The sequence below is a fragment of the Amblyomma americanum genome, chromosome 6, assembly GCF_052857255.1.
Source record: "Amblyomma americanum isolate KBUSLIRL-KWMA chromosome 6, ASM5285725v1, whole genome shotgun sequence".
Lineage (NCBI taxonomy): Eukaryota > Metazoa > Arthropoda > Arachnida > Ixodida > Ixodidae > Amblyomma > Amblyomma americanum.
The window spans coordinates 49,237,005-49,249,727 of record NC_135502.1 but is presented as its reverse complement, the minus strand read 5'-3'; the positions used below and the strand labels follow the sequence as shown (position 1 = coordinate 49,249,727).

The 12,723-nt window shown below is 44.3% G+C and overlaps 1 protein-coding gene across 1 annotated transcript; it reads left to right on the top strand.

Moving 5' to 3' along the window:
- The first annotated feature begins 10,574 nt into the window (after positions 1 to 10,574).
- LOC144094695 (uncharacterized) lies at positions 10,575 to 12,420 on the top strand. Its single transcript, XM_077628613.1, has 2 exons — positions 10,575 to 11,007; positions 12,043 to 12,420. The coding sequence occupies exons 1-2, from the start codon at positions 10,724 to 10,726 to the stop codon at positions 12,338 to 12,340; spliced, it is 582 nt and encodes a 193-aa protein (XP_077484739.1). The 5' UTR covers positions 10,575 to 10,723; the 3' UTR covers positions 12,341 to 12,420.
- The last annotated feature ends 303 nt before the right edge of the window (positions 12,421 to 12,723 follow it).

The following is a 12,723-nucleotide window of genomic DNA, read 5'->3' as shown; positions in this document are numbered from 1 at the left end:
AGGCCTGTGCCACCATTAATCAGGCACTTTTTTTTTCCTACAGGGCCTGTCATCCGCGTCCACGGTATGCAGAGCCAGCAATGCGGAAAAGACGCGTCCTTTTTTCGCGAATGATTCATGGCTGTTCGACTTGCGGCCTTTGTCTCCTCACCTTATACACCGCACTGAAAGCGGCGCCAGCAGACTTTTTATTTCTTCTTTTAACTTCACGCTTAACTCACGCTGAGGTCTTCCGGCGAAAATAGTGGGGGAAGTCAGAGCAGTGAGGGATTGAAGTAAGAACAGGAGCAACCAAAATCCCCTAACTGTGGTGTTTTGACCAACACCGATGTTCGGTGCCCGTAACTGTCCTACCTATGAAGAAACGAAAACTCAACAGAAACACAAAAGGCCGCAACCAAACGTTAGCGTTTATTGCTTGGATGAAATCAGTAATGAACTGCTTTCTTCAGTGGTTAAGGAATCGATTAATCTAAACTACCGCATGGAAAAAAAAATTTGGTTACCGGAGTTGACCATGGTTCTCATACCAGCCAACCATAACATACTCGTCTCATGTTCGTCTAGCTTTCTTTTTTTGCCATGGAAAATTCACGAAGTGATCCACAATTTCCTACTCTTATTCCAAACTGTAACTGTTGTAATATTTTGCTCTTGCAGGTTTTTTTATTTGTTCTTATTCGAATGCCCACGGAAGAGAGTGCTGACATGTCAGCTGTACTGGCCACTTATTATAACCTAACGTAACACAGTACTAAGACAGCTGTACTTTCATGACATATACGGACAATGTAATTGCATCAGCCATGAAGCCTGTGCTTATGTATTCAAAAAAAGTATATTCTATTCACACAAGAGCATTCCACAGCTCAGGCAGACACTGCAAGGGACAGACACAAAATTCCAAGCAATTCTCTAGACATCTGCCTAACGGAGATAAAAATGCCACCAAGAAGAGTTCTCTGTAGCTACTCTATTTTCCAGCTTGTTCCTGTGCGACAAATATACACATATATAAGAAACGCTAGAAGTAACTGAACCCAGATGATGTAACTTGCCCTGTGGCCTCATTAACAAGAGCGTCTTCGCAACTATAGCCTGAAATCTTACTTTATAGATTAGAAGGTAACCTAATGGATATTACCTGCGACAGTTCAAGGCGCCTAGTTCAAGTAATCATTTCCTTAACCACTGCGACCAGCTTCCGTATTTACTGGAATAATTGAGCATTAGGTCAGAACTTTGTGTCTCGAAACTCCAGTCTTCCTGCCGCGACAGAGGAGTAAGGTTGTTAATGAGGCAACTAGTGAACTGAGTTTCAGAAAGGAATGGTTTGTTAGGCTGCATGCATAATTAAAAGGCGTTCCCATCGGCGCAAGCCATGCATTTCTTGCCGAAGTGCACCAAATAAAATACCGCTCATTGCACAAACACCCAGTTCCAAGGCTTCGCTCCTCATTGGATGCAGCTTGTTTGCCGCAGTACTACAACAGGTGAATAATAAATTTAAATCTTCCTATCGCCCCAGCATGGAAAGAAGCGAGAACAATCTTTGGAAGAAATGGTGTGTTCAGATGCACCCTTCTTACAGATCTGGAGAAATCGCATCCCCAGAAAATACCTGTCGTGCCCTCGGTACTACTGCAGTACGCTTAAGTTGCTATCCCTTAAGAGAATGCTGTAAGTAGAGGTTGGACGTTTGGAGAATTGGGAGGACATTTTTGGCATCTTTGATTTCGAGCGCAATTTTTGGTTTTATCACTGAGTACGCTTTTCGACGGACGAACTCCTTGTCTTTCTAGACAATATGACGCGGTTTTCTAGTGCCGTTTTAAAGTCATGCAAAGTTTACCACTTCTTTTTGTCATCGCGAGCAGTATATTTATTGGTATATAACGCACAAAAGATTGCATTCATAAGTTGGAGAAAATATTATTGCCTCTACAAGAAGCAATAATTTGGAAGTTAAATTACTAAACAAATACACAAAAACGCGAAGGGAGGTTTATTGATAAACACGACATTCTCATATTCCCCTTGCGCACTGAATTGAACGGCAAGGCGGGACATCAGGTGTACTCCATGCTGACAGTACCTTTGTAGCTAAATTTTCGCAGTCGGCGGAACAAACCAGATTCTCCTGTTTTCGCATCAGCTTCTTTATATACATTAGGAAAGCATACTTAATGAACTACGCCTCTGAGTGGGTGACGTTAGTGGGCAAGCAAGCAGTAGACGACGCTTGGAATAGATGCGCATGCAGCCTCTCTCCCGTTCTGAGCAGGAGGTAAGGACTAACTCTGAGGACAAGGAGCAGTGCTTGAAAATACACAGCTGGGCAACTAAATCAAATCATTCACTGTGTCACCGAGTCTATGGCTCCCATTTTTGTTTATTTTCGCTTATCACCGTGCGCTACTGGCACTCAATGTCCAGCAACATGCGGCGCATGCGTCACTGACACTGACCTTTTTTTGTTGAAACCTAAGTTCTAAAATTGAGTACGGACCATAATTTTAGACTTTTGCTTATTTTCAGCGAAACTTACAATGCCTAGCTAAAGCGTTCCACCGTCTAAGCGTCAGCTCACTGTAAAAACAGTCTAAAGTTCTCTGTGAAGGATGCATTGAACTTATTCGATATTGTTATGATGCTGCTGTTTTTCATTAAAACGTCTATAAAATGACACGCATTTTTGCACAAAGTGAAGTTCTAAAGCTTGAATTACGTGGGTGCTCTGACACATGTCACGTGTTGTACCAATCCTTCACGAATTCATGTATTTCTATGCTGTGTGTGATTCCCATCGACCGTTTGCGCCGAAAGAATTTATACGGCACTCCTCTCTAAAGCATGCCAGCAAACTCAAACTCGATGGTTTCTTGCAGCTGTATAGTATTTCTATTGTACGAACCGTGCAACACAAAATCTAGCTATTATATTCTACATGCATTCCCTGCATACATATCTGCACGAAGAAAACAAATCATAGGCGGTAATGGAAACCTGACACGCAGGGGCTTGCTAAGCCAGACAGACGAATAGGACGGCAAATGTCATAAACAGTGCGCGACGGGTGTAAAAATGCGGCGCAGCAATGCGAAGACCCTGACCAAAATTGCGAAAGGTGACTGGGATGCATCTGCGTACTAGTGGGACCATGACCTGCGGGCCCATTTATAAGACCAGTGTGCTCCCTTTTCCCACTGTCTGTCTCTTTACCATATATCGTATACGATGCGCCAGACGTGCACGCAAGTGTATCTCTTCCTTTTCTGAAATCTCTTAGCATAGTGTATTTATACGGTTGTTATATGAAATTGAATAGAAGGACCCCCAACGCATGGCTGCTTTATTCCCAGTGACGGCCGTAGCTCCGTAACGCTATTTTCCTCTTGACACTTGACTCTGCGTTCGAATCATCAGTGTGCGGGGGCGTTCACTGTCTGGAATAACGGGACACAGTAAAATAAAGAGCACGAAGATTACCTTTCCGGACATTGCCCCTGCTCCGATGGCAATATGCCGCTAGCATATAGCATGGACGAGACTAGAGAACTGAAGCAGAAAGAGCCCAGTGCGGGGGTGTGCGTATGCACAGGCGCACGCCGACGCGCACGCACGTGTGTGTGCGTGCGTGCGTGCCTGCGCGTGTGCGTGTGTGTGTGTGTGTGTGTTTGCCCTTGCGTGCGTGTGCACGACTCTGCTTCACTGTTTGCTGGGGTCTGGAAGGTAAACTCATTCCTCTCTAAACCAGAATGCCCGTGCAAGTCTGGTCGAGTACGGCTATCTTCACATTTCTCGTAACAAATTCGGGCTTTGCGAAATGGAGAGTTTTCATGCTTGAAATATCACTTTTGTCGAGCTCAAAGTGGAAAACTAAACTATAAACAATACGCTGCAGCTTAGAGGTGTTCTTCAAAAAAAAAAACGGGAAAACAGAGCAAGCCATGATTTTTTGTGCACATACGGGACCTGTGCATTAAAAGCTGTCCATATCTAAAATTTTGTGACGGCAAAAAAAAAGGCACCAGAATAGTCACCAGATGACTGCTTTCGAACAAACAAGCGTGATGCTGTTGGCTGCCAACTTTACACGGCAAGAAAACATGGCTTACGACAAGCTAATTTCAGGTAGCAGATTTAATAAAAAAACCTTTTCCCAATCAGAGCCTCGCGTTGTAACAAACGCCACATTCGGGCCATAATCACAGCACATTTTTTCTGTATATCGTAAATTGCGGCCTTGAGTCTACCTTGTGATTCGTTACTCAGAGGTCTCTGCGTCGCAGTTGCCATTGGCAGCTACTTTCCGCAAAACTGGCTGCTTTCATGAGCGCCTGGATATTAGAAATTTAAATTGGTTATGGCTACGTTTTGGCATTTTTTGGCTAATTTCAAATTTAAATTACACGTGTTTGTCAGCGAAATTTTACCCGTGCCGACAAGCATCTATAAAAATGCGACACAGTTTTCGTGCCTCGAAAATTGTAGTTGTTTTCCTTTTATTGTCATCTTAGCTGCATGTCAAAGCAGCTTGTTTTATAAATTTGGTATTTGCGCAGAAAGGAGGGTGTCGTCTCCTTTGCACGAATACCTAGAATATTCTCCTAGGTTATAGAAGTGGATTTTCAAAGACGCTTGAGCTTCGCGAATTCACTGTGGCGCGTTATTTTTTTCCACGACAGCTTCGTTTTGTGCCATTAGGTTCTGGTTTCTTTATTGTCTTGTTGTGTTGCGTGATTTTGATGTCTTGTCACTTTTTCAAAATTAAGCTTCAAACGTTAGAAACGATTGCAAGTGCGAAGAGCCGCAAAGATATGTAAAAACTCTCGTTTATTTTGTTTTCTATGTGCCTTTATTTTTGCAGAATCACAGGCCCGGCACTTGGAGGCAGTTGCCAGCTCCTTACACCTAACAACTTCCTAAAATTTGTGAAACGCATAAGCTGTTCACAAGCATTTCTGGCGAATGCTCGTACCATAACCTTGCTGAAAGCTGTCTAAGAATTCTGTCATTAAACAACCGACCCTGAATCTATGCACAGAAAGAGCAAAAGATTGAGGAACAATTTTGAATGTTACCAATAAAACTTGGACTATGGCTGCAAGAAAATAGGGCATTAACCTTCGACGTTCCAAGCAAGCTTCTGACAAAAAAAAATAAGTTACACCCGCCGCTGCTGGCAGCATGGAGCTTAGGGTAAAGCATGATTACTAATTTTCAACAAGAACAGCGCAAATTATACAAGGAATGAAGGAAGACACACACGGACAAGCGCTGACTTGCAACTTGGAAATAAATAGATCAGGCACCAATAAATAAATAGATCCGTCTCCTGTTAAGAGCCTAATTTATTTATTTCCACATTCCAAGCAAGAAACCTTTAGCTGCAAGTCAGTGCCTGTCCGTGTGTGTCTTCCTTAACTCCTTGTCTAATTCGCGCTGTTCTTGAAAATGGCATACCAGCTCGCCCAAGCATCAGTCCTAATGATTAGTAACCAAGCGTTTGTGAGATGACTGAGCTGCAGTGAGTCTGCCCTAGCTGGAATGAGTTCGCTATCTCACTATAAAGTTCCTCCTGATTCGAGTGCCCTCGGAAGAAGAGAAACCACTGGGACAAAAGGGACATTAGTTCGTTCACACAGTCCTCTAACCTCCATGTGCTTGCTTTATGCGAGGAGCTCCCGTCTGTCTGCTCCTGCTTTCGCCTTTATATTGCTCCTTGCGCCACAACTCTGAACAGAGAATTGGAGGATCAAACCTGTCCCAGAGGTGCGCCATTCCGGTGCTGCTTACGTAAAATGTCTGCAGTCCAGGTTTGCACAACATTCGTTGCCCAAGGCAAACTCCCTGACCAGACCTATATAGGGAGGACAAGCCATTTATTGCGTCTGGAGCATACTGACCGCAACTTAGAAGTGTCGCAAAAGTACTATATAGCGTCGGAAACAAAGCACACGAACACAAAGCTTTTAGGTGGCCGTCGCAGAATCAGTGAACTTTTTCAAGAATATCGGCTTTACTTGCTTGGCCCCCGTCAGCTTCATTTTTTATTCGAACATGGCCGCTAGGTTGCTTGCATTCCTAGCTGGCGCTTGCGAAAAGTGACGGTAGGTCGCTTGAATACTCATGATACACAACACGGACAAAAGCCAGACTAAACACAACCAGCCTTTGCCGTCTCTAGTCTCCCTTTTGTCAGTGTTTGCTGCGCTGCTGTGAATGATGAATATATATACCAACTCGCCCAACTTTCTTCACGCTTGAATTCTCCTGAACGCCAGTTGTAAGTGGCCTCAAAGCGCTCCCTATAAACCGTCATTAAACACGGGAACAATGTTTCCGTATTCCCTCGTTATAATTGCTCGCTTAATTAGGATTTTTTAAGGTGGGAAGGAGAGGGAAGGGCAGCTGATGCAGCAGAGCATAACGTGCTGTGTGCTCTTTGCTAATTTCTACATACACCATAAAATTTGGCCAGTGGACTCTTTCAGCGCCACAAAGCGTAACCCAAACAATTGTTACGGTTCCACCAAAACAAAGCTATAGTCACCATAGGTGACTCTCAAAGAGCTCGTTTTCTATTTATTGCTAATGGATGCCTCTCTTTTTCTTGTGTCTTCGGCCTTTCAGTGGACCGTTTACAGCCAACTGAAAACCCGTCGTCAGAGTAGTGCGGAGGCCTCTTTGACACCAAAAATTGGGCACAAGTACAACCCAGTTTTTCTCATTCAGGCGCCAAGTCAATGAAAGGACAGTTTGGAAAGCCCCTTGCAGTGAGGTCTGCTAATAGTTCCGTCGAGCCCAGCGTCAATTCTACCAAACTCTCTATATTGGTCTTTTGCTTACTCGTTCCCCCTTTTTGGTGTCGCAAGAAGAAATCCGCCAGGAGAGCACCGAGCAATGCTTGGTGTTGCTTCATTCCGCAGTGTGCTGTGTCAGCCGAATTACAGAGCTTCGCGGTGCACCGGCTGTGTAGCTGCTGTCGTTGTCTGTACCTCAGCGGCGACCCCATTGTGAAACGGTGCAGGCGTAGTGAAGCTGCGTGCCGTCTGAGCAACAAACAAAGGCGGCACGCAAAATAGGCACAGCTTTGTTCGTACAAAGGGCGGGAGACACAGATGTAGAGTATTTCCTTTGCGAAATACCTTCTTCACGTTTGGGGGTAACGCAACTCACTACAATGTAGGCACTGTCGTTGAGAGTAGGCTATTCAAGGATGTCTCCCGGCGGTTGCCGAACTTACAATCCCCGCAAAGATAAATACCGCGTTCTGTTCAAGCTACTTTCAGAGACATAGACCTTTAGAATGTCATGAGAGAAAAGACAAGAAAATAATCTGCCAAAAGGCAGTTCGTTTTATTTGCTTCCTTTGATTTTTTTCCACTAAAGAACAAGAACACTACAGAAAAAAAAGGCTTGTGAAGCCTCCATAAGCCTTTGCTTAGTTTCTATCTCATAACAAAGAAGGAATTTTACGTGTCCTTTACATGCTAACTCGGAGGTACCTGGGAACATCAAAGCTGTGTGGTGCGTACCGCGAAGCATATAACTAAAAATGAAAGCATCGGTACGCAATAAATTAAAAAAAATGGAGAGTAAACATAAACCTGTCTTTCATTAGGAAGGTAAGGTGCTGCAATAAAATGTGATAAAAGTGACCGACAGAAGCCACATGTTTGGGAACGACAAGAAATCACTTGTTATTGCTGAGGCGATGCTCATCTCTGATGATTATGACAATAACAACATTACCAACAATACAACTTTGATAATGTTTACTGCAAAAAAATTTATTCAGAACTTCAAGTGAAACTTTCACTCTGTGCAATTTTCACTTTCTTTCACATACGATTTCTTTCTAGAGAGCATGTTTTCTATTATCCGTTGCAGCTGTACCTTATAAAAGGAATGTAGAGTCCTGCATACAATTCGTCTAAACATTGTGCTTGAAGAGCTAGTATACGCATTCAGAAAATCACAGAAAAAAGTATCCCTACTTAGAAAGCCGCAGTGGCGCAGTAGTCATGGCTACGCCTGTTGGCCCGAAAGACGCTGGATCGATCCCGGCCGCGGAAATTTCATACCGATTGGGGGTGAAATTCTCAAGGCCCGTGTACTGCGCGATGTCAGTGCAATTCAAAGAACCACTGGTGGTCGAGGTTACCTGCAGTCCTTCAATACGTTGTCCCACATTGCATGATTCGCTTTGAGACGTAAAACCCCATAAACCAATTAAATTTAGGTTCATGTGAGCAAAAACAATCCTCAGATTTTTTCTATTCGTTTAATGTAAACACAATTAAAAACAAAAGATGACCAGCTCCAACAAATTCTTAGTGGGAGCATTATCTGAAAAATATAATGTACTATCCACCACGTACATCCTCGCTTCATTTCTCTTTTTATGGTATTATCTCATTAGCGGCCTATTGTAAATCGGGTATTTTAAACATAGGTTTGAAATTAGATGATCTTTGCAAGAGCCGGCTCGTAACGTCTATGTTGCATTTCAAATCTCGACTCTTTCCTCCCTAAAATTCCCACCTCTGTGCCAAAAAAGATGAATAAACCGACATAACAAACTTTTAATGTGTTGGATCACCGTGCACAATAAAATACGCTCGAAAAAGTCAATAATAGGGATAAACTAAAACTCTAGAAAACAATATTCTGTCTGCTGTAATTTAACTCTACTTAACTCTACTTATATACTTTGCATTTGAATACCGTGAGGCACATGCCGACGGCATCAGCAAAATTTGATGTCGAGGTGAATTTTCACGAAAGTTTATTTCAGAGAGTGATATTCTGCAGGAAAACAAGGAAAAAATCAAGCTTGGCCTGTGGAATAGCGCATTGATGGTAACTTAATAGAAGTGACATGCTTAAAGGTGACATCGCACCAACTGTCCGTTTATTTTTTTCGGCCTCTTCCGGGCGGAGGTCACTAGAATGAATTATACCTTGAGTAAACTAAACGAAATATCGTTAATACTGCTAGACCGATCCCGTCGAGAAGGAAGAAGTAAGCACAAAATTGTCGAGCTTCAAGTGGTCATTTCTAATAAAAAAATAAGAAAACATATTTCTCCACTAATTCCAAGAATTTGAGAACAAGGATCGAAGGCCATTGAAGTCAGGATATCATAAATAGTAGTGCGCCAGAATCATCTGTGCGTTGTAATTCGTAATTTCCAGTCCTACATTGTACTACTCGAGAAGGGCGCTAGAGAGGAAAACCAACGTAATGTTCTACAGGGTCGCAAGGGAGCAGTAGTTTACAACTGGTAGCGAGGCGCTGTAAGTGGTAAGCGAATGCGTCTACTTAGGACAGGTTGTGACCGCAGATGCAGATCGCGAGAAGGAAATGACTATAACAATAAGACTGTGGTTGAGCACATTTGGCCGGTGCTCTCAGATCATGAGCGGCAGTTTACCGATTTCCCTCAGGAGAGTATAAAACAGCTGCATCTTACCTGTAATCACCTATGGGGAAGAAACGTGGAGGCTAAAGAAAACAGTTGAACTTCAATTGAGGATAACTCAGCGTTAAGGGACAGGAAGAGGCGAAGATGGTCAGAGAACAAACGCGGGTCAATGAAATCCTAGTCGAAATCAAGAGGAAGAAATGCGCTTGGGCAGGGCGTGTACTGTGAAGGCAAGATAGTCGGTTATCCCTAAGGTTAAAAGCACGGATTCCAAGGGAAGGGAAGAGCAGCAGAGAGCGGCAGAAAGTTAGGTGGGTGGAAGAGATTAAGAAATTTGTGGGGATATGGTGGCCGCAGCTGGCAAAGGACTGAGTTATTTGGATATGTATGGAAGAGGTCTTTGTTCTGCAGTGGACGTAGTCGGGTTGATGAAGATGATGAAGTTGATGATTAGATGGTCTACATTGTCTCATGAGCCAAGGCTTTTCCCGATGTCTTAGCTGAAGTTCTTTGTATAACGAATTTTTTTATGCCCCGCCGCGAACGATAGGGGCAAGCGCTTATTTTCTGCCTTCTTTAGATGGGCAGCGCTCTTAGTTCATTTATTGTTAATATTTTTTCATCTAATTCACGGAAGTATTTAGAGCTCAACTATTCCTGACAAATTTTTTACATAATAATGGATGCATAAATCAAATCGAAAGTTGAGCATATCGCGCCGAATTTTCAGCTACCACGGCAGGTACGATGGTCAGACAATGGGCAGTCTCTGGTTGATAAGGAAAATCATCATTTAGAAAATCAGGGACTAATAAGCAGCTGCATGCCTAAAGCAACATTGAAGCACATAACATTCGCCTTTCGGTGTTGTGCGCTTCGCGATTTTTATAGTTACTGGACATGGTTAAATCTCATTCATTACTTCTTCCTTTTTCCTGCCATTGTAATACCTTCAGACTCGCCGCTAACCACCTAACTTTTCACGAACGCATGTCCAGGTACTCATAGAGCAGCTACGTTATGCAAGACGGCGAAAACGAATCATCCCAGTGTCTCCAGACTTTTGAACGGCATTCTTGTTAGACGCAGCAGTGCGTTCCAGCGAAAGACAAAGACGAGGACATAATGTGTGCATGTCTGCGTGCGCCAGAGGTAGACTCGTTCTTGTTCAAGCAACCGCAGGAAGTAAAAGCCGGAAGCCACCTGGGAGCAGCGAACCTGTAGGAACTACCATTTTCGCCAGCACCAGCCGCCTGCTGACTTCGCTAGGCTTAGTGCTAAGCGAAAGCATGCCTCAGCGCCGAGGAAACAGGGTGTCCAAGTGCTCCAAGGACTCTCTACTGGAGTTATCCGCGAATGCTGCCCCGCAGTCGGGTCCCACAGCGGTGGACGACACGGCAGCCAAGCCTCAACCTGCTCTGAAGCCCGAACCGGCACAAACTCTCTACAAGTTTCCTCTGCCCAAGAAGCCTCGTGCCGGTGTGCTGCCGAGGTCGGCTAGCATGCGTGGAATCTACTCCTGCGCATCGTCCGGCAGGGTACGACGACGAGCTTGGTACCTGAAGCACTACGAGTGAGTGCATGCAAGATAACTCAATAGATTTCACATCCCAGAAAGTGATTTTCTACTTGACTTCGTGGGGGTACGAGGAATCATCAAAGATGAAAGCATATCTTAACTTACAATTTACTGGCTCATATAGCGAAGTTGCGTAAGACCGAAGCGGTGAGATCTAGTAGAACACGTATTCCCTGGGATGACGTGCAGAAACCACCTTTACAACATGGTTACATGTTTCCTATCGTTTGGAGGGAGGCAGTCGACCTTGAGCGGGCAATGAAATTTTGTGTACGGCACAGGGTGTTTGGGAAGGAACAGTTACGTTAGACGTCAGTGTCAGAAAGCAACACAAGTAGACGTAAACAATTTGTTATCGTGCGCACAGTCTTTGTCAGAAGTACGCAGGCCAAGGGGTCTGCTTCTGAGCGCTGCAGTGCGACTCCTCCTGCACACTAACAGACCGTAACTTCACGAAGGCAGGAGAAACTTAATTCGTCAACCCTCCCAAGCTTAGCACTGTCAAATATGCATAAGAACCCCCCTACACGGCTTTTAAATAAACCTCCTGGGCTGTATACTTTTGACAAAGTTTCTACACGGGCCAAGCACTGTGAGGCGTCAAAGCATGCTTAATGGAACGTCTGCATTCATCGTGATCGTCACCACAAGCACACATTACTGGTCACTAGAAACAATGTCCCTATTTTTCCAGAATTTATTAAACAGTTTTTTGTTTTGGATTTCGGTAACAAGATCGAAAGAGAGATAGTGAAGCGCGTTACATAAAAAAGTGTGAACGCAAATGCCTAAAGCGCCTCTTCTGTGACAATGTCTGATAAAAGTAACTGCTCGTCTGGATGCATTTTCTTTCCTTTTGTAAGTTTTCTTGGTTTCCTTTGTTTGGGTCTTAATGATCCATTTTTAGGTGTTCTGTCTCGAGTAAACGCCATTTGCTAGTTAGTTAGCGTGCGTCTCCACTGTCTTTCCAGTATCCCGTCTTTCTGGTGCTATTTTACGGTGATGACAGTGTTCCTTCATTCCTTTCAGCCTTGTGCTGGTTGTAGGCGCCCTCTTCCTCCTGGGTTGCTCGGTGCTACTGTTCACGGCCTTGACGCACGCCAGCAAAGCGCGGCTTCCACGAGTTGCACCTCGTAGTATACGCGCTTCCAGGGCCCCGGCCAGCTCGCCCTTCACGTCCGACCGCTGGACGTCGCGCAGAGCGTTCGCCACACCTGCTCAGACTCACTTCGTACCGTCATCGGAGTCCGATACTGCGCAAGGTCGAGGGCCTCGTACCCACCCACCCCCCATGACAGCCGATGGACATGACCGAAATCACCTGTGACGCTTCTGGAGTTTAGCAAGAAGCACTCATCTGCGAGTTTATGGAACGGTTTTCGCGTTTTATTTACTGCTACGCCACACAAGGCATGGAGTTTGCAAGTGTGTAAAAAACACTCTCTAACCTCACTAAAGCTTAGCCATTTCTCGATGCCCAACACCTATGACCTGCTATGAGCAGTGCTTGGTAGCTGAATAGAACAGGCACCGCGGCTGAATTCCTTGCAGTATATCACTTCTTGCCCCGTTCTCGCTAAGAATCACGTCTTCCTAACACATAGATAGTCCATTTGCAGTAAGTGATATGAGCTACTGTTCGATTTTTTTTGTGGCAGATTTTAATTTTTGGGGGCCTTCTATCTCTGGATACCTCTAGCTACCGAAAGA

What these genes read in the sequence shown, in the direction of transcription:
- LOC144094695 (XM_077628613.1), top strand. Translation starts at nt 10,724, where the DNA reads ATGCCTCAGCGCCGAGGAAACAGGGTGTCCAAGTGCTCCAAGGACTCT. An exon ending in TGGTACCTGAAGCACTACGA is followed by an intron (nt 11,008 to 12,042) that starts GTGAGTGCATGC and finishes CATTCCTTTCAG; the next exon opens with CCTTGTGCTGGTTGTAGGCG.